Genomic DNA, 26831 nt, shown 5'->3' with positions numbered 1-26831 from the left:
TGTCTGTCACCCTCACACTGATCCTATAGATGGTAATATAATTTCAATTTCACAAGCAATTACTCAAGACCACACAGCTAGCAGGGGGGAAAAGCTAGGATGTAAACTGGGGTATGTGCATGGCTTTCCCTTGAAGGTGTTGAAGGTGTTCCAGACAGAATGGCTTCTCTGTGACCTCTCACAGACCTCTTCCACACCTGTGGACACATTCAAAAGGTTGCCCAGAGAGCCAGGCTGTAACTTGAGCTTCACCACGCTTGGGGCAACCAACTGGATAGGTGGGCAGGTGACAGCCAGGGCAGGAACATCTGCTCAAACATTATGAGCAGGGGTGCTCCCGAGGAGCCACCTGTAATTTCAGTTCCAGTGGATTCAAGGCTGCAGTCTGCAGCATGGGCAACAAGCAGACTGTGTTTAGTCATGAGCAGCTGGAGGAATACCAGGTGGGTGTGCGCAGTGGATCCTACCAGGCTGGCACAGCACGGTTTGGGATATCAGGCTGTCTGTGTGGATTTGGAGTGTGTAGAGGGGCACAGGGGGAGATGACCCAGAGGCAGGTCTGGGTCAAGCTGGTTTCTCTCCCCACAGGACTGTACTTTCTTCACGAGGAAGGAGATCATGAGGTCAGTGGGGGAATGAAGGGAGGTGACATCCCAAAACAACTTTCTAGTCACTGCTGGGCCTTTGTGCAATCTTTTTGCTATTGTTTTGTTTTGTTTGCTTGAGAATGAGCCCAGCCTAGCCTCAAAATTACCTCTGCCTCTTGGGTGCTGAGATCACAGGATCACTGTAGCTGGCTGCAATTAAAAACATATTATTGCAGGGGGGCATGGTGTGCGGGTGTGCAAATGTGTGACTATGTGCTATAGTGTGTGTGTAGCAGTTAGACGAGATTTGGCAGAGTTGATTTTTTTTCTGCCCCTTTAAGTGGGTTCTGGGACTAAATAGCTGGTCTAGTTTCCCAGTCTCTCTTTCCACCATGTGAGTCTAGGGGTCAAACCCATGTCATCAGACGGGTTGTTTGAGTCATTTGCCATATTGGGTCCTCTTGTTTTTCCTTTTCTCTTTCTTTTCTCCTTCCTTTCTTCCTTTCTTTCACTGAGAGAGAGGGTTTCTCTGTGTAGCCCTGGCTGTCCTGGAACTCCTTCTGTAAACCAGGCTGACCCTGAACACAGAAATCCACCTGCCTCTGCCTTGCAAGTCTGTACCACCATGCTTTGATGTGGGTGTTGCCTCAAGGTCAGTGGACTGAGGCAGAGACTTGGCTGAGAAGTCACACCCTGTCATAGTGGCTGAGGTTTTGTACTGAGGAACTTGTCCTTTTACTTAAGGGTAGCAGGGAGCCACAGAAGGTGCTAGAGCCTTGGAGAGGCACACTGGCCCTTTGAGGTTGGGAGTCCACTGCAGAGCTGAGATTCAGCCCTCAGCAGTAAGTGGCAAGGAGATTGTGGGGGAGTCTTGGCAGCCCTTGGGTGACTGCAGGTTCCTGACTTGAGCCCAGCCTGATGGACAGAGATGAAACTCCCATGACACCCTTCTGTCTGTTGGACCATTATCTGTGAAACCCAAGCCGGCTGCGGTTCAGCTGTGGGGCATCAGGCCGAGTCCCTCTTATGTGGGTACAGGGCATCCATTATTGATGGGTACACCTCTCACCCATCAGCCCATTGTCTATGAGGTCTACTGGAAGGTCACTTTGGCCATCACGATCAGATTACTGGTGGGGAAACTGAGGCTTGGGCAAGGAGAACTTCAGTTCCCAGGGCAGATGGACAGAGTCCTGATGAGTGGCATTCTGACTGGCCCAGGCTACCAGATTGTTAAACAAAGTAACCAAGGCTGGGAGGAGAGAGGAACTCACTGAATGGCACAAAAAGAGACAAACTCTGTGGGTCCTCAATATGGCTCAACAAACAAAGATGCTTGCTGCCAAACCTGAGGATCAGAGTTCAAATCCCAGGACCCATATAGTAGAAGAGAATCCACTTCCACAAGTTGTCCTCTGACTTTGACACCTGTGCTGTAGCATGCACACACATACACACAAATAAGTACATAGCTATAAAAATATTTTTAAAGGAAAGATAAACACTCAGGGCATTCCCCCACAGGACTCCTGACAAGGGGAGGGGACTTTTAGAACTGAGCCTCCTCTCCAGCTATTCTCAGGTATGTAGTCATGAGAAAACCCAGGGATATCCTTGCCCGAGATAGTTCCTAGTAGCTTGCAGAAATCAGAGGTATCAGCCGGGTGTGGTGGTGCACGCCTTTAATCCCAGCACTCGGGAGGCAGAGGCAGGCGGATTTCTGAGTTCGAGGCCAGCCTGGTCTACAGAGTGAGTTCCAGGACAGCCAGGGCTATACAGAGAAACCCTGTCTCGAAAAAAAAAAAAAAAAAAAAAAAAGAAATCAGAGGTATCAAAGATGGTCTCTTGGAGGCAGGTGAGGAGTTGTTTGTATGGGAGTTTGTATGTGTGCTGGCCAGTGTTTTGTATGTTACCTTAAACAATCCAGCCAGAAGCAGCACAAGCCCATCATCCCCAGCACTTGGGGAGCAAAAACATTAGGAACATGAGCATTAGCTGCTTGTCTGTCCCCTGCCCCATTGGAGGAAGCCTGCCTCCTAGAGTAGAGACAGCAAAGGAAGTGGTGGCTCAGAGTGGAGGAGCAGTGGAAGCAAGATCCTGTGAGGTAATGATGGTGTGTATAGGTTATATATCCAGGTCCCTCAAACACTGGCTGTGGAATGATCAACCATTAGCATCTCTTTCTTCTAGCTCCATCTTCCTGGTGAACTCCTACTCCTACTTCTAAGCCCAGCACCAATGTCCCTTCCTCCAGGAAGCTCTTCCTTCTTGCCTGGTTTCTACTTCCTTGCTCTACATTGGCCTTGTCTGTGAGGAGGGAAACAGGGGTAGCTATTTCTGGCTTGGTGCACTCAAGATTCAGACTCATGCATGAGGCTTCTGGGGACCAGCATTTGACCTTGTGGAGTGAGGACTGTTAATGCACAAGAAGAGGGTCAAATCCCTTCTGCTTCTTGGTCCCAGCCTTTCCCGGTTTCTCTTTCCCTATACCAGGCTGTTCTATCGATACCAGGACCTGGCCCCTCAGTTGGTGCCTCTTGACTACACGACCAGTCCTAAGGTGAAGGTGCCCTATGAGCTGATTGGCAGCATGCCAGAGCTGAAGGTAATCCTGGGTTGTGGACAAAGAACAGAAGCAGACTGAAAACGTCTCTACTGCTTTCCTATGTGGTCATGGGTACCTCCATTTTTCAGAAAAGAAAACGGGGGCTCCAAGAGGCACACATAAGAAGGACAAGGTTAAAGGGCATTCATGGGCTAGGGCATGGTGGGACTCAGACCTCTTGCAGAGGCAAGCAAGTCTCTAAGTTTGAAGTTAGTCTGGGTTGTAGGTAGATCAGAAAGACACAGAGGCAGAGGCAGGCAGATCTGAGTTCAAGGCCAGCCTGGTCTACAGAACAAATTCCAGGGCAGTCAGGGCTACACAGAGAAGCCATGTCTTGAATCCACACACACAAAAGTTGTATTTCACTCTGCTGAGGTTCATCACACAAGGTTCACATCTAAGTTTCTTACTAAGGTCCTAAGCCTGTCTCCCAAGGCAGATCGCCCATGCTGCGACATGTCTTAGCTGATTATGGAGTCCAATGTCCAACAGAAGTCTCTGATTTGAGGGCCAGGATCCTGGAGGAAACTCTCCAGCCACTGGGCAGATCAAGGTGGCCTCTCTCCAGATGTGCAGAGCAGAGCATTGCTCTTGGTCTCTGCTTATATGCTGTGCAGTGGGCATCATGGGGTTCTAGGACTGGGTCTGGTTATCTTGAGTGTGTGATATCACTGCATTCTGGCTCTCAGGGGCAGCCTTGGGGGTAGTGGGGAGCTGACTAAGCTATCTTTACATGTCTAATGGGCACTTTTTTTTTTTTTACTATGCTCATTAAAGGAGGAATGTGTGTGGAGTAAATGGGGGTGTAGAGGGATGTGTGTGTGGGAGGTGATGTGTGTGCATGAGTGTGGAATGTGGGGGATGTGTGTGTATGGGGACAATGTGGAGGGAATGTGTATGTTGGAATGGAGAGGGAATGTGTGTTTATGTGTCAGAATGTGTGTGGGAAATGTGAGGTGTATGTGTGTGGAATGTGCGTGTGTGTGTGTGTGTGTGTGTGTGTGTGTGTATGTGTGTGTGTGTATATGTGTGTGTGTGTGTGTGTGTGTGTGTGTGTATGTGTGTGTGTGTGAATGTTTTGTGGGGAATGTGGTGTGGGGGGAAATATGTGTGCGTGTATAAATGTTTTGTGGGGAATTTGTGTGTATAAAATATGTGTGTGTAAATGTTTTGTGGGGGATGTGAGTATGTGTGAATGTGTGTGTGGAATATGGAGGTGTGTTTGGGGATGTGTGGGTAGGTGTGTGGGGATGTGTGTGTGTATGTATGGAATGGGTGTGTGTGTGTGTAAAGAAGGCAATATGTGTGTATGGGGGGAATGTTGGGGAGAGGGTAATATATATGTATTGGGGGGGCTGTCTGCAACTCCAACCCCAGGGGATCTGACACCTCTTATGGTGTCATTCAGAGATGATGAGAGACATCTATCCTGGGGAAACACGAATAAACATGTACTAACCTCAGATGACAGACCAAAGTACAGATATTACCAAAGCCCAACTTGGTGAACCAGTGATTTTTCTTGGGGTTCTGTGTTGGTCATTGTGCTATGAAGTGGCACCATGACTACAGAAACTCAAATAAAGGAAAGCATGAATTGGGGCCTTGCTTACAATTTCAGGTTTAGTTTCATCATGACGGGGGGTGGGGTGGGGGGCATGGCATCACACAGGCAGACATGGTGCTGGGGAAGTAGCTGAGAGTGCTACATCTGGATCTGCAGGAAGAAAAAGACCCTGGGCCTGGATATTGAAACCTCAAAGCTCCTCCAAGCCCTATGACACACTTCTTCCAAGGCCACACCTTTAAACCTTTTCAAATAGTGATTCTCCTTGATGACTAAGAAGTCAAATATATGAGCCTATCAGGGCCACATGTTCCTTATTGGAGCAGAATGAATCCAAGACAAGTGCATTACCAAAGCCCACCCCAGCGTGGGTGACAACTCGAAAAGTTGGGGACCTGGAGCTCACTGTATAGTCTGCAGACAGCTTAGGGTGTTAGTGTTCTTTCCAAGTGACTCAGTTGATCTAAACCTCTTCAGGTTGGAGCCTCTTTTAAGCAGCCCAGCTTGTTAAAGAGCATCTCTTAGTAGTTCTTAGAGCATATACGCTCTTGGGGAAGACAGGGTTAGAGAATCTTGTCAGTTTCAGGGACTTCCCAAGGCTACTTTGACTTGTGTGCTTCAGGTCTTTGTTTTGTTTTTGTTTTTTAGAGACAGGGTTTCTCTGTGTAGCTCTGGCTGTCCTAGAACTGGTTCTGTAGACCAGGCTGGCCTCAAACTCACTGAGATCCACTCACCTTAGCTTCCTGGGTGCTGGAAATAAAGCTGTGCACCACCACTGCCTGGTTTATTTTCTATTCTTTAAAAATATATTATTGTATGCATGTGGATGCTTTGTCTACACATCTGTCTGTGCATCATATTCATGCCTGGTGTCTGCATAGGCCAGAAGAAGGTGTTGGATTCTGGGTTACAGATGCTTGTAGCCACCATGTGGGTGATAAAAACTGAATCTAGGTCCTCTGGAAGAGCAGTCAGTGCTCCTACCCCCTGAGCCATTTCTCCAGGCCCTAAATTTATCTTAAAAAGACAATATATGTGGATATAATTGCCAAATAATAGAAAAGAAATTATTTTAAAACAGATTAAAGAGAGGGAGTGTGCACACACACTGAGGATATAGCTGAGTGGTAGGGTATTTGTTCAGCATGTGTGTAGCCCTGTTTCTAACCCTGGAAACACACACACACAAATTAGAAAAGTCAAGGAGTAGTCTCTGAAGGCTTACATAGGCCTCCAACCTCCTCAGAAAGCCTCTGATTGGTTAGCTTGAGTAACATGCCCCTCCCAGGTCTGTTACAGCTGCTAGATAAATGTCAGCTTCTAATTGGCTTCATTGGGTCACAAGCATCTTGTAGAACTGGAAATGGGGTGCACATATGTGAGGAGTACGGTTGCCTGACTTCCTGTCCCAGGTCCCTGGGTTCTGGGTAGGGGCATGGATGACATCTGTGGGCTCTGGAGGTGCCTTGAAGAGCAGAAACCTGCCTTTCTGTTCCTAGGATAACCCTTTCCGCCAGAGGATTGCGCAGGTCTTCTCACAAGACGGGGATGGTCATATGACCTTAGAGGATTTCTTGGATATGTTCTCAGTGATGAGTGAGATGGCTCCACGGGACCTGAAGGCCTACTATGCCTTCAAGATTTATGGTGCGTACAGGGAGGGCCCTGTGGGTGGGAACCAGAAGGAAACCGTTGAATGCTTGTCTCCCCAGGGACTCCAGTACCCACACAGCCTTGGCCTCCACCCTATCCCAGACCTCCTTGCACACTCTTTCACCCATGTTAGGCTCATCCTTCTTTGAATTCATTAAATGCTTCCAGCCTCAGGACATTTGCTTCTCTGTGCCCTCTGCTTATAATCTACAGCCTCACTGGGGAATTCTAGGCAGGGTTCCACCCCTGAGCCATGCCCCTAGCCCCTCACTGGGGGATTCTAGGCACCCTGGAGCCATGGCCCCAGCCCCTCACCAAGAGATGCCACCCAGGAGCCCCCATCTGTCTCTCTTCAGAGCACAATATTCAATGTTCAATATGAGGACATATGGAATAACAGCATTTTTCTCAGAGTCTGGCCTATAGTAGACATTTAATACTCATGGGTGAATCAATGAAGAATGATGCTGTAGTACCCAACACACTGTAGTTGCTCAGTAAATGAACCAGGAAAACTCTTCCAGGCCCCAACAGTTCACAGCTCCCACAGGTGATGGTTCATCTGTTGACTGAGTCACTTGTGCTCCTGTGTATGACCTCAGCCATATCTGCTGTGGAGGTCGCCAGGAGCATATGGGCAGCTCTGTAATGTGAAAACAACCTTTTACATTATTTCTTATTTCAGCATGTGTAGGGGGAGTTAATGAAAAAAATCACAGCCACAGGGTCTGGCATACAATAAATGCTTGATAAGCTGGAGAATGACTATGAAGCAGCTATCACAATGCCTGGTACATAGTATGTACTTAATAAATACTTAAGTGAATGAATGTCAAAAAATTAACACATAGTAGGTATCCAGTAAATATTTGCTGAATGTATGGATAAGTGAAGAGCAGTTATATATATGCCTGGCACACTGTGCATGCTCAGTCAGTTGTGAATGACGTTATCCCAATGGCTGGTAAGCAGAAGGCACTAACAAATGCTTGTTGAGTAAAACTGTGAAATGAATTCAGGGTGTCTGGCTGAGACACATTAAGCACTCAATAAACCGAATGAATAAAAAAGCTGTCGCAGTGCCTGGCATGCAGAAGGCACTCCATAAATGCTGAAGTAAGAGAAGATCAGTAATCATGGTGCCTGACACGCATTAAGTAAAATAAACAGTTGTCACACTGGTTCAATGGCTCTCAGTGCCCAGGGTGCGAAGCTGTAGGGTAATCAGTAGGTGCTCAATAACTGCTGCGTGAGTTCTGGGTATCCATGTACAGTTCCAAACATGGGGGACAGATGTGTCCTTCTGCTGCCTGGTGTCCCACCCTACTGTCGGCTTCACAGACTTCAACAATGACAACTACATCTGCGCATGGGACCTGGAGCAGACAGTGACCAGGCTGACCCGTGGGGAACTGAGTGCTGAGGAAGTGACCCTGGTCTGTGAGAAGGTGCTGGATGAAGCAGACGGAGACCAAGATGGGCGACTGTCCCTGGAGGACTTCCAAAATATGATCCTGCGAGCTCCAGACTTCCTCAGGTAAAGGTTCAAACCCAGCGATGAGAATTCCTGTTGTGTCATCAGAGGCCTCAGGGAACATCCCCAGCTTCTCCAGTTTCAGCCCATTCTGCCTGAGGTCCATAGCTAGGAGGCTGTGAGCATCTCCTGTGGACAGAAGCAGCGTTCCCATCAACTGCCACAGAGTTTTACTGTGAATGGTCCTCAGCACTCTGGGATAGGGTCAGAGGCTCAGCTGTAGGGCTGGGGGTGGGTACATAGTTAATACAGTCAGAAGACTAGAACCTGGAGCTGCATCCTCTGTTTGTTTGATTGATTGATTTGGTTTTGCTTATATTTACTATGTAGCCCTGGCTGGCCTAGAACTCTCTATATAGAGCAGGCTGGTCTTGAACTCACAGAGACCCACCTGCCTCTACCTCTGGACTGCTGGGATTAAAGGCTTGAGCCATTACTTGCCTAGCCACTCCCATTTATCAGATGAGTAAATTGAGGCTCAAAGGTAGCCAACTACCAGTTTTTAGTCCAACAGCCAGTCTGGAAGGGAGTTGGGATGTGAATATTATCCAGGTAGGTGCTTACAATCCCCAAGGAGATCTGGGCATGGTGGCACACATATCTGTAGTTGAGATATCCAGGAGTCTGAGGCAGGAGGATTACTGTGAGTTCCAGGGCTGCATGAGCTACAGAGTTGTCCAGGGTCTTCAAAACCCAAAATCAATCAAATAAGAACAGGTCTTGTGGTCTGGAGAAGGGGCTGCTCTCGTGGTTCTGTTCCCAGCACCCCCGTGATGGCATGAAACTGTCCACAACTCCAGCTCCAGGGGACCTGGCATACTATTCTGGCCTCTGCAGGCTCCTTCACATAACATGCTGCACACACACACACACACACACACACACAAATAGGTAAATATTTTAAAGAACATATTGTGGGAGCCACCTGTAGAATGACCCCAAGGTTGACCCCTGGCCTCACACCTGGCCCCAAGAAGTCCCATGGGGACAAGAAAATCTGTGATTTCTGGGGGGTTCTCAGGCCTGTGGGTCCCTGCCTGCCTCTGCGTGTAGAAAGGGGGTGTTGGGGACCTGATGGGTGTTGTCTGTGAGCTGTCAGTGACACCTTTACTTTTTGCACACAGCACCTTCCACATCCGCATCTGACGTGCTCAGAGGACAAGACATGGCCCTCACTCATCTCTACTCTGCTCTCTGAATAAATAGGAATCAAAACTGCCTCAGGATCTCTGCCTTTTGCTGTGTGGTCTTTGATGTGGCTGCACCCACTCTGGGTTGCCATCTTGGATTCATACAACTGACGACTTCTGGACCTAGAGCTCTAGAGGGGCAGGAACTTCACAGTTAGCATATGGAGGAAGTCCAAGGTCACACCACAGCTCCTATCTAGAGGGCAGCCTGAGCACAGGATTGCCTCATTTTTTACTCACACATCCATGTCTTGTGAATTCCAGGAGCCCAAGGATGTTCCAGGGCCTTTATTTAGGGCACCTACCTGCTGAAAAAGTAGTCATCCCACCACACAATCCAGTCACCCAGAATCTTGCCAGACCGATCACCCAGTGATCCTGGGGCTGGAGAGGTGGCTCAAAGCTATCAATAGTACCTGCTGCTCTTGCAGAGGACCTTGGGTTGGCTTTTAGTAGTCATATGGTGGTGACTCTCAACTGCCTGAACCTCCTATTCCAGCAGGCCTGAAACCCTCTTCTGGCTTCCATGCGCAACTGCACCAACACACATATACACATTAAAAAATGAAAATAGAGGGCGTGGTGGCACACGCCTTTAATCCCAGCACTCGGGAGGCAGAGGCAGGCGGATTTCTGAGTTCGAGGCCAGTCTGGTCTACAGAGTGAGTTTCAGGACAGCCAGGGCTATATAGAGAAACCCTGTCTCGAACCCCCCCCCACCACCTCCAAAAAAAAAAAAAATGAAAATAGGTTTGGCTGGAGCATGTTGACTCGCACCTTTAATCCAGGACTCAGGAGACAGAGGCAGGCAAATCACTGTGAGTTTGAGGATAGCCTGGTCTACATGGTAAATTCCAAGAGAGCCAGGGCTATCTAGAGAGACCCTATCCGAATCAAAACAAAACAAAAAAATAATAGAAATAGGCCAGGTCTGGTGGGGGCACACATTTAATCTTGTTACTCAGGAGGCAGAGGCTATTCTGGCACACCAGGGATATGTAATGAGACCCTGTGTTAACTGATGATGATGATGGTGGTGGTGATAGTGATGGTGAACAAAAGCCAGCCCTCCCTGTCACTTTTTTGTGTTCCCCTGAGAAGTAACTGCTGTCTTCACCACCTTCTAAGTGAAGAAATGAGCCCAGAGAGGCCTATGCACATCAAAGATCACACAGTGCTTTAATGTAGGAATCCCTTCAGAGGACTCCTACTGACATCCACACCCTGTGCAGGTGCCTTTGTGTTTTGGGGGGGGGGATATACATATGTACATCTGTGTTCTCATACAGGAGGATGCAGAGACAACTTTGGCTGTTGTTCCTCAGAGGCTGTTCACACTGGTCCTACATTCTTTTTATTATGTCATTGGTGGGGAGGAGTTACATGTGTGCCACAGCATGTATGGAGGTCAGAGGTCAGCTTGTATGAATGGGCTCTCTCCTTCTACCATGGATCCTGGGGCTTAGCAAGTGCCTTTACCTGAGTCATCTGCCCAACTCAAAATGCCCCTCCCCTCCAGACAGCGTTTCTCTGTGTAGCTCTGGCTGTCCTGGAACTCCTTCTATAGCCCAGTCTGGCCTTGAATTCACAAAGATCCACCTCTGCCTTCCAGGTGCTTGGATCAAAGGCATGCAACCATCACCACCAAGCTCAGATAAATGTTGACATAGGTCTGGAATCCACTAAGTAGGCTAGTGCTGAGCCTGGTGTGGTCATGGTGGGGACAGAGTGACATGGTTCCTGCCCCTCGCACAGAGCCCCAGTGTGAGTCTCCATGAGTGTCGATGGCTACTGTGGCTGTAAGGCTTGTTTGTGTAATAATGTACATATTTCCACAGTCCTCTGAGGAATGTCCTCTCTGTTGACATTAATGACGCCATGATAATCAGACAGCATCGGTCCAAGAGCTGAGGGTGTATCTGTGTCTCAATAAAATGGTAAACACCGGGGCCTTCAGGACAGCCCATAAGGCTGTGAGAAAGAATATGAGTTCAACTTGCTTATTGTTTGTGCTTAAGAAAGGCAGAAAGATCTCTGAATTCTTTTGCAACGTTAAGAGAAAAATGTATGCTTGCTGTCTCTTAAGAACTAGAGTAGCCATGCAGTGGTGGCGCATGCCTTTAACCCCAGGTGTTAGCCTTCTCCATCAAGGAACCCAAACTGCAGATTTGCACAGGATTCACACACAGTCTACATAATTTGGAACAGTGATGCAATGTGGATGTCTTACACACTGGACCATTTAGGGAGATGAGAGGAGCATCACACGCTCAGTACAGGTACATTTCACTTTTTTAAATTATTTAGATGGGGTTTCACTGTTGTACTGGCTAGTTTTATGTCAACTTGACACAGCTGGAATTATCACAGAGAAAGGAGCTTCAATTGAGGAAATGCCTCCATGAGATCCAACTGTAAGGCATTTTCTCAATTAATGATCAAGGGGGAAGGGCCCCTTGTGGGTGGGACCATCTCTGGGCTGGTAGTCTTGGGTTCTATAAGAGAGCAGGCTGAGCAAGCCAGGGGAGGCAAGCCAGTAAAGAACATCCCTCCATGGCCTCTGCATCAGCTCCTGCTTTCTGACCTGCTTGAGTTCCAGTCCTGACTTCCTTTGGTGATGAACAGCAGTATGGAAGTGTAAGCCGAATAAACCCTTTCCTCCCCAACTTGCTTCTTGGTCATGATGTTTGTGCAGGAATAGAAACCCTGACTAAGACAACTGTGTAGCCCTGGAATTCACTATGGAGACCAGGCCAGCCTCAAACTCACAGAGCTCTTCCTGCCTCTGCCTCTGGAGTGCTGGGATTAATATTGTATATACCACTATGCCTATCTCACAATTTTTGTTCTTTGAGTCAAGCTTTCCTGTAGCTCAGACTAATCTCAAAACTCCAAATAAGCCGAGGCTGGCTTTGGACTCCTGACCCTCCCATCTCTGCTGCCCAAATGCTTGGGTATATATCACACTCCTGGCAACAGATGCAATCATTTTGCATCCCCCCTCCCTTTCTGTGTGTTCCAGTGTATGATTGTGGGCGGGAGCATGTTTGACTGTCTGCATGTCTGTCCTCCATCTTGTTGAAGGAAGGTTTTTGTATTAGTGCTGCTGTGTAAGGCAGCAGCCACCTCCCATCTCCTTGTAGCTGCTCTGAGGACACACATGTGCATTTCTGCATCAGCTCTTTGTGGGCTTTGGGAAATGGAACTCAGGTCCTCTCAACCTTTTACTCACTGAGTTATTTCTCCAACCCACAAATGATGCAAAGCTTTCAGAAAAAAAAATTTTTATTCCTGGAGCAAAGGACAGAACCCAGGACCTTGTGTTTACTAGGCAAGTGCTCTACCACTGAGCTAAATCCTCCTCAACACCTGGAAAATATATATTTTTTACATTTTAAGACCTGGAAATATATTTTTTTTTACATTTTAAAGAAGATTTATTTATTATATATAGATGAGTACACTGTAGTTGTCTTCAGATACACCAGAAGATGGCATCGGATCCCATTACAGATGGTTGTGAGCCACCATGTGGTTGCTGGGAATTGAACTCAGGACCCCTGGAAGAGCAGTCAGTGCTCTTAACTACTGAGCCATCTCTCCAGCCTCATAAAAATATTTTCAATTGAATGTGGCTGAAAGTAAGATATGGATCCCAAGAATATGGAGGGATAACACATGATACAGGCCTGGAACATGTTGGACCCACCAAGTCCCTGCTGCAATCTTTTAAAATTATATCTGCTTGTGAGTGTGTTTTAACACATGTATGTGGAAGTCTGAGGACATCCTCCAGAAGTTGGTCCACAGTTCTCACCATGTGAGTCCTGGGGATAGAACCCAGTTGTTGGGCATGGCTGAAAGTTCTTTTATCCTTTTATCCACTGGGCCATTCCACCAGGTCCCTAAAGAGGTAGCAGTAATTCTATTATTATTAAGACAATCAGCTGGCACCTGCAGGATTCAGCCCCTTAACCTCTTCAGCACAGTTCTCTGGCTGTGAGGACAAGGATGGGGACTTAAAGGAGAGATGAGGAATACCCAAGATACAGAAAGTTCTATCAGTACCCAGGGGCGAAAGGTGGTGGTGGGAGGTATTCCTCAGGCAGCCAGCCCTGGGCTTCTGGAAAGTCCACAGGCTCCTGGGCTGACAGGGCCCTTACCACCTTTCCACGCCAGGCTTTGACCCCTGAGAATGCCTTCTTCCAGCTGGCAGGTCTGGAGTCCCTGAAGGTGGCTTCTCTGCCTCTCAGGGCCTGGGGTTCTGCAGGGTTTTGAAGAGACGTGGTGGCTGCACAAGGGTCTTCGGAGTGGCTAGTACTGTCCCAACTGAATGCTCGAGTCACAGGGCTGTGGTGCTGCTGTGCCACTTGCCTGGCATCCCCCAGCAGGTTCATGGCCGACAGGTGTGAAGTGAGCCGCTGTTTCACCCTCTGGCTAGTCTGAGGTAGGGACCTCAGGTTCTTCCACAGTTTCTGTCCAGACTCCTCGAAAAGGGCTTTTGGGGAGCAGGAAGCTGATGTGAATTCTCCTTTAGTTGTTGTGGATGGCTTCCTTTCAGAAGCCTGGAACAGAGACAGGGAGGCCTGAGGCCCAGCTGTCCAGCGAAGCGCCAGGCTGCCTCAGAACCTCATCTCAGTGCCCTGGAGCTTCTAAGTACCACCCTTGCCCCATCTGCCCATCTCTGTGCGTGGCTTTTCCACCTGACCCAAGGTTTGGGATGTTTTCTCAAAAGACACAGTTGGGCTGCAAGTGTGGCTCAGTGAACTCACCCAACATGCTTTTGGGGAAGGTGTCTATTATCAGCATCTCCCCACCCTTCTCATTTGGGGGTAGGGTAGGGTCAATGAGTACCCCCTGAGGCCCCTACCCACAACCATCCATATATTGCCTTCTGCCACTCTGTTCTGTAGACACACAGAACCCCAGGACCTTTGCACATGCCCCCTCATTCCCAGAATGATCTTCCTGCATCTCTATCTGGCATGGCTCCTCATCCTGATGTCCCAGCTCCTTGAAAACTTCTCCCGGATGCTTTTTTGGATGTGTATCCAAACACATATCCAGGCCAGGCAGTGGTGGCGCATGCCTTTAATCCCAGCACTTGGGATGCAGAGGCAGATGGATTTCTGAGTTCGAGGCCAGCCTGGTCTACAGAGTGAGTTCCAGGACAGCCAAGGCTACACAGAGAAACCCTATCTTGAAAAACAAACAAAACAAAAAAACAAACAAACATATATCCAGACTAGCTTGCTCCATCCTCACTGCTGTCAGAACTTTGTGCCACTCAGGAAGTACAGCAAGTACTTTAACCTAAGGGGCATCCAAAGGCCCACTAGCCTCAGGGAGCCACAACACATATCCACCACTGATTCATCCATCTAGACTGAAGACTCATTGGTCAGCTCCTTCAATAAACTGGGCCTTTAATCCCAACATTTGGGAGTCTGAGGCAGGAGGATCTCTGTAAGTTTGAAGCCAGCCTGGACTACATAAGGAGTTCAGGCCAGACAGGGATACATAGAGAGACCTTGTCTCAACAGAAACAAACAAACAAACAAACAAACAAACAAAAAAACTATGTCAGGTTCTCTTGGAGGGGTGAAGACAGCAGAACAGAAAAGCCACCTGGACTGCAAAGCTGGGTGGGAGAGACAGAAAGGAGATGTATATACCCAGAATAAACAAAAGCCCCTCGATTTGGAAGGTGTTCTCTGCTACAGGGCGAGGTATGGGGGTGGAAGGGGAAGGGGACACAGAACAATGGGACTCTAGATCCAGGGACTATGGAAGGAGATATCTGAACGAGGGCTTCTAGAAGAAGCCAGGCTGGTCCAATGGCACTATAGAGGGGCCCTGAGGAGGAAAGGTCTAGAATAGAACAGCACAAAAAGTTCTCAAGTTGGCTGATGAGTCTGAACAGAAGAGACAGTTGCTGGCAGAGGAGCTGAGGTTTCAGACTTCGTGTGTTGGAGGGGCTGGTATGGAACCCAGAGCCTTAGGGTATACCTGACAATGAAGTCAGCACTGAGCTACACACCCAGAGACTGAAACATGGAGTCTTATCTCAGACTCTGGAAATCACTGGATTTTTAAAAATTATTATTATTTTAATTTAGTTTTTAGTTTTTTTTTTTTTTTGAGATAGGGTTTCTCTGTGTAGCCCTGGCTGTCCTGGAACTCACTCTGTAAACCAGGCTGTCCTCGAACTCAGAAATCCACCTGCCTCTGCCTCCCGAGTGCTGGGATTAAAGACATGCGCCTCCACTGCTAGGCTTGGATTTTTTTTTTTTTTTTTAATTACCTAGCTACAGAAGAGAACTCTTTCTAGAAAAGCCCTGCTCTAGCAGCATCTGTTTCTCCCTGGTATTCAGGGCCTACCTCCTCAGGTGGGCAGGAAGAAAACCTTTGAACTTCCGTTCTCAGAATTTGGCTTTCAGCATCCTGAACCAGGGCATTTGAGTATAGGAAGAGATCTTTGTAGTCCACGTTTGCTGGATCCTCCTGCAAAATGTGGAGTCATAGAGCTCAGACCCAGCACTGAGAATAGCTGTGGAGAGTACCCTGGGGTAGGGGGTCTCCTAAACAGAGCCGCTGAACACAGACCTCGCTCACAACACCTAGGCCACGCCCACAAGGAGCAGAAGGAAGTGCCCCGCCTACAATTCTCACATCCTAGAAAGAGTTCCTTCTAAGGCAGATTTTTAGGCCACGCCCATGACCATCAGAGGAAAGAGCCCCTCCCACAGCAGGTTTAGACCAAATCAGTCAGAAGCTGAAAGAGCCCATCTCACATCAGTAGGCTAGACCCAGCGGCTGAAGAGGGAAGCCATTCCTGCAGATGAGCCCTTGTGAGTGCCACGCAGGGGTCCTGCAGGGCCAGAGGGTCGGTGGGCAGTTGGGAGTAGCCCAGGCCTAGACCTCTGGCACTCCCTTGCCACTGGATGGAGTCCCCTTACCCCTACCTGCCCGCAGGCCTGGGTCAACAGCTCTCCGAATGGACGAATAGGCTTTTGTTGGTGGAAGGTGATCAGGGCATGCAGAGAGGCGTGGGTCATGTGGTCCCCAGCGAAGGCGCAAGTCCCATCTTCTGAAAGTTTCACCATGAAGTGACGGCAGCAAGTCTGGGCTCTGTGGAGACACTGCTGCGGTTGGGACGCTGCCCTGTGCACTAGCCTTTCGGTGCACCTACTGTGCCTCAGTTTCACCAGTTACCACCACACAAGGTTTTTAAGGGCCATCACAGCAGTTCTTGGGTGGGTGAAATAAGCAGATTTAAGCTAATTGTGCTGGTGCCGGCCTGTCATCCCAGTGCTGGGGAGACTGAGGGCAAGAAGATGGAGACTTGGAGGCCAGCCTGAGCTACATAGACGGACTCTGTCTCAACTACAACAGTAGTAGCAAAGTGATAGTAATCTTTCATTTTGAGGACAGCATCTCAGGTAGTCCAGGCTGGACTTAAACTGCTATGTAGCCAAGGGTAACCTTGAATTCCAGATCCTTCTGCCTCAGCTTTCACCATCCTGGGTTAACAGATGTGCATCCACACAAGATCAGCATGGTTTTGAGACCCTCTCCCAAATAGGCAGATAGAAAGAGAGTAGGAAGGGAGGGAGGGAGGAAAGAGAGAAAGGAGGAAGGAAGAAAGAAAAAAGAAAAGAGGGAGGAAGGCTTTACCTTGAGGATTCTAAGAAGCCAAAATCAAACTGTGGGGCCCTAGGAGCCTGCAGCCCTGGCTTCCCAGATCCAGACTCATGTCACTAATTTGAAGGTGAAGGGTGAAGGAGGCAAGGCCCACCCTCAGATCTCTGCCTGCCTCCTTCCTCAGACACAAATCTCAGGTCCACCCAAGTGTTCCAGCCAGGTCTGCAGATGGAAGCAGACCTCTCTGGCCTTGTGGGGCAGCTTTGGCCTTCTCCCAGGATCCCCAGTCTAGCCTCCCCATGGCCTTACTTGTAGGAAAGGGTGTAGCCCACATGGCTGTGGCTGACTCGGATAAGAAAGGTTCCCAGGGGTTGTGACTCCAACATGTTCTCAGCAGCCCTGGAGAGGCACAAAGAAAGAAGACTGGCTGGATATGGGGCAAGCGATCATAGGGGATGGCTTAGCAACCCAGGGTTCCATTTGGCTCGGACTATGCACACAACCCTCTGATAGTAGTGTGATTGACAGCCTGGCTCTCTCACCTGCATGTTCGGTGTGTTCATGTGCACCCTCTTACCTCTGAGCAATGCATACAGCAGCCATGGACTCCCATGTGTACAACTCTCATTTAAGAATGGGGTAAGTTTTCTCACTCCTAAAAACTGTCAGATTTAGTTTCTATTTGAGTGTATTCCCAGTGTATCTAAGAAAAAGAACTGAAGGGATGATCCAGGGCTGGCCAGGTGGCTCAGAGGGTAAAGCCTGTCTGCTTGAATTCAGACCCTGGCACTCACATGGGAGAAAGAACCGATTTTCACAGGTTATCTTCTAACCTTCATACACATACTAAAGAAATAAAATATAATAAAAATGTAAATATCTTGTTACAAACAACAACAACAAAAAAGTCTGACTCAGACTCAACTGGTCTTGGGTAGATGGTCAGGCAAACAGTGGATGTCCTTCAAGAGGACTTCTGGGCGAATCTTTCATTTCCCATCTTATACCTGTGCATTATTGGTCATGCATATGACTAGAATCAGGTGCATTATAGTACAGACCTACATAATCCAAGTCAGAATCAAAACAGAATCACTCACAGTAGACCCCCTAGAAACTGAATTCTTCCTCTTGGAGTGCACACCTTTGGTCCTAGCACTTCAGAGGCAAGTGGGTCTCTGAGTTCAAGGCCAGCCTGATCTACAGAGTAAGTAGCCAAGGCTACACAGAGAAACCCTGCATCTAAAACAAAACAAACAAGCAAACAAAAAACCACACAAACAATTCCCCTAAAACAAAATGAAGATCTGGATCACAGCGTGCCCTCCATTTCTGGATTGATTAAAAGTCCAAATGAAAACAATAACCAAGTAATAAAGCCTAACATGGTATAACTATTCTTTGTTCAACTGCAAACACATAAACGGTAAGTTTAGCTAGGTGGGATCTTGTCCTGAGCTTACCACTTCCTTAATCTTTTTATCTCCTTGAGCATGGGATTCAGCTCCATTTCACTTCCAGAGTCCCCAGAAAAGGGAAAAAAGCAGTCACCAAAACATTGTAAGAATGATCTCTAAGAAACATACTAAAATTCCTCTCTGAAATTTCTCTAGTCAGGCACCAGTATCTTCTATATTTCTTCCAGAGTCCCCAAATCCACATTCCTCCAAACAAAAACATAGCCAGACCTAACACAGCAATATCTCAGTCCCTGGTACCAACTTCTGTCATAGTTAGGGTTTCCACTGCTGTGAAGAGGCGCCATGACTCTTATAAAGGGCAACAGTTAACTGGGGCTGGCTTACACTTTCAGAGGTTCAGTCCATTATTATCATGGTGGGAAGCATGGCAGTGTCCAAGCTGGCATGGCACTGGAGGATCTGAGAGTTGTATATATTATTTTGAAGGCAAATAAGAGAAGACTATCTCCCAGGAAGCTAGGAGGAAGGTCTCAAAGCCCACTCCCATAAGGACACACTTCCTTCAACAAGGCCACACCTCCTAATAGTCACAATTCCTGGGCCAAGCATATTCAAACCACCACGCAAAACAAAAACAAAACAAAACAAAAAAGGAAATGAAAAGAATTCTTAAACATTCTGAGTCACATGGCTTACTGCCAATCTCTTAATTTTTATTACATTTAATGTATTTATCCTGTTTGCACGGGCAGATGTGCTGACACATTCAGAAGTCAGAGACAGCCTACAGAGGTGGTTTTCTCCTGCCATGTGGGTTGATGTTGTAGCCTCCAAATTACTGATGCTAACTCTCTGTGGTTAATTGTCCTGCTTCTTGGAAGTCTCCCAAAGAGACTCCTGCATTGTATACAGACCGTTAGCTTTTGTTCCCACACCCTTTAAACTGATTGGTCTTTAGGGAATGAGGTGACAAGTTCCCTTGTCTGAAGGTGGGCAGCAGTCTGTCCTGTGAAATGTGTCCCCACCAGAAGGTTGGTTCCCGCCCTGTGGTCTGAGGAATGCTAATTAGCCTCTCCCTTCTGGAGGGGCAAGTGTTCCGTGACCTTCCCAAAGTTCCTGAGCTGACCTTTTCACAAACTCACTTTGGCTGTTTCTCTATCTTGGTAATGGGAGACCGCAGCATGCTGGACTTCTATAGAATAAAACACTCTTTGTGTGTACATACTGTCTGAGTCTGGGGTGCCATTCTTTGGTGAATCATGGACACTTACACAGGCACTTTTACCCCCTGAGCCATCTTGCTGGCCCCTCCTGTCAATCTTGACCATCTCTAACGGCACTATTTCTTTGCTCGTAACTAGGTCATTTTGCAGCTTTTGAAAATCCACGTGCGCCCTTGGGAACACATGACCCTGCCCTGGTTTCCAGGATTGAGACCCTGGAGCTTGGAAGCCCACACTTGCAGACTGTCTTTCTTTCCCTTTAGGGGAGAGAGTCTCATGTAGCTCCGGTTTGTGTCCCACTCACTGTGTAGCTGAGGATGATGACCTTGAACTTTTGATCCTCTGCCCTCTGCCTTCTGAGTGTTGGGATGACAGTATGACTGGTTTATGTGGAGTAGAAAAGGAGCTTGGTGCTTTGTGTATGCCAGACAAGCACTCGAGTTAAAAACTCTGTATTAGGGCTGGTGAGATGGTTCAGTGGGTAAGAGCACCGACTGCTCTTCCAAAGGTACTGAGTTCAAATCCCAACAACCACATGGTGGCTCACAACCACCCATAATGAGATCTGATACCCTCTTCTGGTGCGTTTGAAGACAGCTACAGTGAACTTATACTAATAAATAAATCTTAAAAAAACAAAAACAAAACAAAAAAACCCAACCAAACAAACAAAAAACAAAAAACCCCTCTGTATTAACTAAGTTACAAGCGCTTTATCAATTGAGCCATAGCCACAGCCTCTGAATGAACAAATAACATCTTGGTGGTTTGAAGCCTGTTCAGGGAAGGTATCACTAGAGGCTTCCTGCAGTAGATCTCCTCTCACAGCTCCTGCCTACCTGCCCCAGGTCCTTGTAGGTGGAACACAGTATCCCAAATGAAAAAGCAGGGGCTGTGGTCTGGTGCACTGAGGCCAGAGCCCAGCTGTGCTATGCATCTGCTGTGTGACCTCACTCAGTTCCTATCTCTTTCTGATCTTCAGCTTCTCATGGTCTAGAGCTAATCTGAAATTGGTGTGAACAGGGGGCCCCTGATTGCTCACTCAAATGTTCACTGTGGTTAGGCACGAAGGACCAAGATGTAGGATCTTCCAGGTAGGATGGGGGTTGTACTATGTCTTACTCTCGGGAGATGGTGCCATGGAACCACTCGGGGATCCCGGATTGGGCTAGCAGGTCCGCCTGGGTGTGCACAAACCAGTCCAGCCGAGGGGGTAGTGGTGGGGGCAGCCTCCTGGCTTCTGCCATGGCATCCAGAGAAAGTGGTCACCTAGGGGGAGGAGGGAGAGGTGAGTGTCTCTTCACTCTAATATTAATTACAGACTGTGGTGTCTCATGCTGGGAGTCTGCCAGGTGGCCAGAGATAGGGCAATTCCTATGGACACAGACTTGCTTCCTGGTGACTACAGTGTAGTAGACACTGCTGCTGTGGCAAGAGTGAGTATGAAGGAGGGACCAAGCATCTTCCTCTATTGCTCTGTACCATGTTTTTTGTTTGGTTTTACATCTATCTATCTATCTATCTATCTATCTATCTATCTATCTATCTATCTATCCTGTGTGTGTGAGTGTATGTGTGAAAGAGCATCGAGTGCCCTTAATGGCTGAGACATCTCTTCCCAGACAGGGTCTGTTACTGAATCTGCAGCTGCTCACAGAATTCCAGGATCCTCCTGTCTCCCAGACCCCAACACCATGCTAGTTGGGTGTTTGTCTTGCTTTGTTGTCTCCATGCTTGCTGAAAGGCAAATTTGAGCTCAGACCCTCAATCTCACATGGGAAGTATTTTATTGATTGAGTGGGCTTTTGGTTTGGTTTGAGACAGGCTAGCCTGAAACTCACTATGTAGCCAAGACTGGTGGCACAATCCTGCCTCTACCACCGTGCACTGTTAATTCACATTCATGTTGGTACTGCTGGGCTTTGGGGGTTGGTGACATAGAGCTGGAGAAGTGACATGGTCCTGAAATGCAAAACAGTATTAAGGTATTTTTGTTTTGTTTTGTTTTTTGTTTGTTTGTTTGTTTTTTCCCCTGAGACAGGGTTTCTCTGTGCAGGCCTGGCTGTCCTGGAACTCACTCTGTAGACCAGGCTGGCCTTGAACTCAGAATTTCACCTGCCTCTGCCTCCCAAGTNTTTTATACCCTCAAAACTAAGATGATTTTAGGTGGGAAAGCCTCCCTGGACATACTTACATGTTTCTTTAAGTAGCAAGTTAAAAAAACATCCTCTACTATACCTGTATTTCAGACCATTTATACACATTAAAGTTGTTGTGGTTTTTTTTTTTTTTTTAGCCTTTTTGATACTAAAGTCTTGATATGTAGATTTGGCTGTCCTGGAACTCACTCTGTAGACCAGGCTGGCCTCGAACTCAGAAATCCACCTGCCTCTGCCTCCCGAGTGCTGGGATTAAAGGTGTGCATCACCACACCCGGCTCCAGTATTAAATTTTAAGTTGAAGGAAAACCAGCTAAAAGATCTTCTCTATGGCTCTTCAGTCAGTCCCTAGACCTGATTTTTGCAGTCTCTACCTCCAGCTCTGGGACTTTGGAGAAAGCCTTTGGCACATTGGTGATCCAACAGGGAGGGGTCTGTTGACAAAGGGTGACTGATGCTGACCTCACAGAAAACAAACACATTCCCTCAAGGGTGTGGCCCCCCAGAGGACAGTCATTTATTGAATCCATTAATAACCAAGCTTACACTATCTCTGTTCTCTAGCCTTCCTAGTCTCTCTCAGCAGGGGTTCCACAGAGGTGGACAATCTTTGTCTAGTTCTGTCTTTTCCAGGCCAGGGTCTCTGCATGATAAGGCCTGGAGTGGCAGGTATCAAAGAGTTTGGAATTAGAAGCAGATGGTCTGGTTTCAAATTCTACCCTACACAGTTGCTGTGTGATGAAGTCACTAACTTAACTTCTGTCATTAAGAATCATTAAGGGGGGGGGGCTGGTGAGATGGCTCAGTGGGTAAGAGCACCCGACTACTCTTCCGAAGGTCCAGAGTTCAAATCCCAGCAACCACATGGTGGCTCACAACCATCCGCAATGAGATCTGGCGCCCTCTTCTGGAGTGTCTGAAGACAGCTACAGTGTACTTACATATAATAAATAAATCTTTAAAAAGAAAAAAAGAATCATTAAGGGGATGGCTGGGATAGAACTATATATATATATATATATATATATATATATACACACACACAGCTATGAATATAGAAAGAGGTGGGAGGCACCCTCTTTGTTTGTTCTCTCTCTTCCTCTCTCTTTCTCTCTCTGTGAATTCATTTATTCCAGGCTGGCCTTAGTATAGCTGAGGATAACTCTGAATTCCTGATCCTCCCACCTCTACCTCCCAAGTGCTGGGATGACAGGGCTATTCTACCAAATCCAGTTTACACTATGCTGGAATATACCCCAGGCTATGGCTACATACCTGTAATCTGGCACTTGGGAGGTAGAGGCAGGACTACCAGGAGTTCAAATCTGGCCAAGGATACACAGGGAGATCCTGAATTAAAAATGCAAAGCCAGAGGCTGGAGAGATGACTCAATGGTTAAGAGTACTGACTGCTCTTCCAGAGGTCCTGAGTTCAAATCCTAGCAACCACATAGTGGCTCACAACTACCTATAATGAGATCTGGCACCCTCTTCTGGAGTGTCTGAAGTCAGCTACAGTGTACTTACATATAATAATAAATAAATCTTAAAAAGAAAAGCCAGATGTAGTGGTGTACATCTGCCATCTTAGTACTTACAGAAGGAGACAGATGGGTCAGATGTTTCTAAGCCAGTCTCAAAACAAAACAAAACAAAACAAAAACCTGAATTTCTCCTAATATCTGGTTTTTATTTATTTAATTGCTTTTTGTTTTCAAAAACAGATTTGAATTTTTATTTATGTGTATGTGTGTGCCTCTGTGTGTGAGAATATGTGTGAGTGTAATAGCCATGTGTGTGCAGGTACTACTGGAGGCCAGAAGAGGGCATTGGATCCCCAGAGCCAGATTTACAGGGGCCATTAAGCTTATGCAGGCGCTGGGAACTAAACCCAGCAACTCTGCAAGAGCAGTGTACACTCTTAACTGCTGACTCTCCAGCCTAATTCTAATATTTAAAAATTTTGGGGCTGGTGAGATGGCTCAGTGGGTAAGAGCACCCGACTGCTCTTCCGAAGGTCCGGAGTTCAAATCCCAGCAACCACATGGTGGCTCACAACCATCCGTAACGAGATCTGACTCCCTTTTCTGGAGTGTCTGAAGACAGCTACAGTGTACTTACATATAATAAATAAATAGATAAATAAATAAATATAAATAAATAAAAATTTTGAGTGTGCATGGGGGGGTGACCATGTGCACAGACACATGTGTGTGCAGCTGTGTGTGTAGGCCTGCGGCTGACACTGGTTCTTCCTCACTTACTCTTCTTCACCGTATGGATTGAAACAGTCTTTGAATGAAGATTGGTTGCCTTGCTGAGTGTGACTAGACAACGTCCCTAGGAAGGTCTCCCACTGTCCACTTTCTCCTCCCACAGCCTGTGCCCATCCTGCTTGCCAGGGTTCTGGGGATCTGAATTCAGGTCCTTAAGATCCTCTGCCAAGTGCTTTATCTTCTGAGCCATCTTGCCAGCCCTCAACTTTTTACTCTCTCTCTCTCTCTTTTGTCTTTGGTTTTTTCAAGACAGGTTTTCTTTTTCTTTTTTTTTTTTATTAGGTATTTTCCTCGTTTACATTTTCAATGCTATCCCAAAAGTCCCCCATACCCACCCCCCAAAGACAGGTTTTCTTTATAAAGCCCTGGCTGTCCTGGAATTTGCTCTATAGACCAGGCTGGTCTTGAACTCAGAGATCCCCCCTGCCTCTGCCTCTGGAGTGCACCACCCACCTCAGTTTACTTCCCTTTTTTATTTCATTATTCACTGTGCTTCACAGGCAGAGACAGGCACATGTTTGCAACAGTGCTCCAGTTCTGACAGTGTTCAAGCACATTGGAGTCTAGGCCTCCAGGAGTGCAACGGACAACCCTGTCCAGGCTATCACCTACCAACAGGTCTCCCAGAGTGTAGCACCATCATGAAGCAGATACACGTGTCTCTGTAAAGTACAGCTGAACCCAGCTACATGCTACACAGAAAGGTCTCAAAGTTTATTCTCTTTCTACTTCAGAACACTCCTACAAGTCTTTCAAGACTCAATACAAATGTCCCTTCCTCCAGCCAGCTTCCCTGCCTCCCCTGCTCAAACAAAACCCTGGCCACAGTCCCATCCCCACCCCCCCCCCCAGCTTCTCCATTAAATTCCTTCCTTCCTCTGGCAGCTCCAGTAGAACCCCGTGGGGCTGGGGGGCTTTACCTCTCTCTGCCTTCCCCTCGTGGTTTTCTTGGAACACTTGGTTTCTATGAATCAGGTCTCACCATGTAGCTAGCTGAAAACAGCCTCAAACGTGTACAGCCTGCCTCGGCCTCCAGAGCGCTGCAATGACTGGTGTGGAGAGCCATGCCAGAGTTTAGCTCTTGCAATGCTTCCCTCCTCGGGTAAACCCTTCTCTCATCTTCTAGCACCACTACTACACCCAGTGCTGAAGTCCCAGAGCCTCTGAAGCTGGGGCATGTTGGGATGCAGGGATGCCAGGATGTAGGATGCATACCTTGGACAGCTTGGGTTGTGTTCCGAAGGGCTCTTGAATTGGCTTGAGCTGGAGTTTAAGTTTCGGTTTAGGGTCTACACGTCAGAGGGGCAGGGCCAGGAGCCTCAGGCAGTTCCTGTTTCCTCCAGCAGGTGAACAGGGTGGGACCAGAATAACTCTCAAGGTTTGTGTCTGAGGCTGGAGCTGTTCGTGCCAAGCCTTGCTCAGCACTTACTCTCTATCAGCTCTATGGAATCGCTGAGACAGCTGCCGCCCTGCTTCCCAATAGTGGTATTCTTCTAGTTTTTCCCCCCTTGAGATACAGCTTTATGCACCCCGAGCTGGGGTGCTGAAGAAGACTCTTGCCTCGACCTCAGGGTTTACCAGCATGCCAAGATTACGCATTGCTGGGGATGGAACCCAGGGCTTCATGCTTGCTGAGTACTGAGCTACAAGCACTCTACCTACTGAGCTACAAGCACTCTACCTACTGAGCTAGATTCCCAGCCTCTTAGCAGCCTTGAAGTAGTCATAGGTCAGGAAATGGGCATATGGCAATCAGAGAGTGAAAGGCAACAAGTAGGAGAGGCTGCTTGGGTGTGTGTGGGGGGACAGGATACAGGAACAGTATGCATATACAGGACAGAGAACTGCATATGCCCTGAGACATGAAAGAGACATGAAAGGACAGACTTGCTGCACACACAACACCTATCATGCCTTCCTTTGCAAAACACATTTGAAATATCATTCTGCAGTCGTCATGTTGCCCTCTAGGCCAACATCAAAGCAGGATGGCTTGGGTCTGTAGTTGCAGCACTCAGTAGCCTGAGGTAGGAGGATTTGGGGTTCCAGGCTAGCGTGGGCTAACATAGGGACATTCAAACTCAAAATCCAAACTAAACCAAAGCAAGGAAACAAAAAACCTGGAGTAAACCGTAGAGCTCATCTATCTTATTCTGTTTTTTTTCTCCCTTCTGTTTTTTGTTTATTTTTCTAAAACAGGATCTCACAGCATCCTGGCTGGCCTGGAATCCATATATCACTGAGGACGATGTTGCATCTCTGCTCTTCCTGTTTCTATCTCCTGGGTGCTGGGATCATAGAGGTGTCTGTATTTTTTGTGATACTGGGATGGGACCCAGGGGTTCTTTCACCATATGTGAGTACCTTGCCAACTGAGCTGCAGACCCAGTCCATGCCTGATTTTTGTTCTGATTTTAAAATGAACTACAATGTATGTGCATACTCTGGGTCCTGGGTGATTTGTCCCTGTACCTAACAGGGGCTGTAAGCTTCCTGCCCCACCCCTTCTTGCCTCTGTACCCAGTGCATTTCTGTCTATCCTGGGTCTTTGAAATGATAGGATAGAGTTGGTGCCTCTCTGGCCCCTGCTCCTCTCCATGGTGGCGTAGGCTTGGGAGTTTCTGGGCTACAAAGGTCCGACAGTGGAGGAAACCAGCATAGGCCCTGATGATAGACCCACTTAAGGGCCCAAGGGTTCAGCTGAGTCAGCACATCTGGGCAAGTTATTGTGACTTAATTCATTGACTTTTGCCTAGGCTCAGGGTGAGATGTGCTTTCACTGGCTGGGCCAACTTCAGAGAACTCACTTGACCTCTCCAATCCTCCTCACACTTGGTTGTGCAGGGCTGGTCCTGTGGGGTTCTCTTGTGCATGTGACTCAGTCTTGGAGAACATGAGCTGTTTTGGCTTGGCTCTTTGTCCACCCGACTTCTGAGCAGCTTGGGGACTATGGTCCTTTAGACTAACATCTT

At 47.6% G+C, this 26831-nt stretch overlaps 2 protein-coding genes across 3 annotated transcripts; one reads left to right on the top strand and one right to left on the bottom strand.

The window, feature by feature from the left end:
* Window positions 1-392: 392 nt before the first annotated feature.
* On the top strand, window positions 393-9092 carry Cib3 (calcium and integrin binding family member 3). Of its 2 annotated transcripts, XM_021170874.1 has the most exons (6): window positions 393-443; window positions 589-623; window positions 3081-3192; window positions 6259-6406; window positions 7754-7949; window positions 9071-9092. In XM_021170874.1, the coding sequence occupies exons 1-6, from the start codon at window positions 393-395 to the stop codon at window positions 9090-9092; spliced, it is 564 nt and encodes a 187-aa protein (XP_021026533.1). The 2 variants fall into 2 exon arrangements, with proteins under 2 accessions (XP_021026533.1, XP_021026534.1); XM_021170875.1 differs by lacking the exons at window positions 589-623; window positions 3081-3192.
* Window positions 9093-12990: 3898 nt separating this feature from the next.
* Hsh2d (hematopoietic SH2 domain containing) lies at window positions 12991-25136 on the bottom strand. The gene is made up of 6 exons (XM_021171027.2): window positions 25075-25136; window positions 20547-20693; window positions 17090-17179; window positions 16102-16267; window positions 15518-15640; window positions 12991-13701 (listed from the first exon to the last, which is right to left on the bottom strand). The coding sequence occupies exons 2-6, from the start codon at window positions 20669-20671 to the stop codon at window positions 13198-13200; spliced, it is 1008 nt and encodes a 335-aa protein (XP_021026686.1). The 5' UTR covers window positions 20672-20693; window positions 25075-25136; the 3' UTR covers window positions 12991-13197.
* Window positions 25137-26831: the final 1695 nt, after the last annotated feature.

The sequence above is a fragment of the Mus caroli genome, chromosome 8 (genome assembly GCF_900094665.2).
Source record: "Mus caroli chromosome 8, CAROLI_EIJ_v1.1, whole genome shotgun sequence".
Classification (NCBI taxonomy): domain Eukaryota; kingdom Metazoa; phylum Chordata; class Mammalia; order Rodentia; family Muridae; genus Mus; species Mus caroli.
The sequence above is the reverse complement of the archived record's forward strand: the minus strand, read 5'-3'. Positions and strand labels throughout refer to the sequence as shown.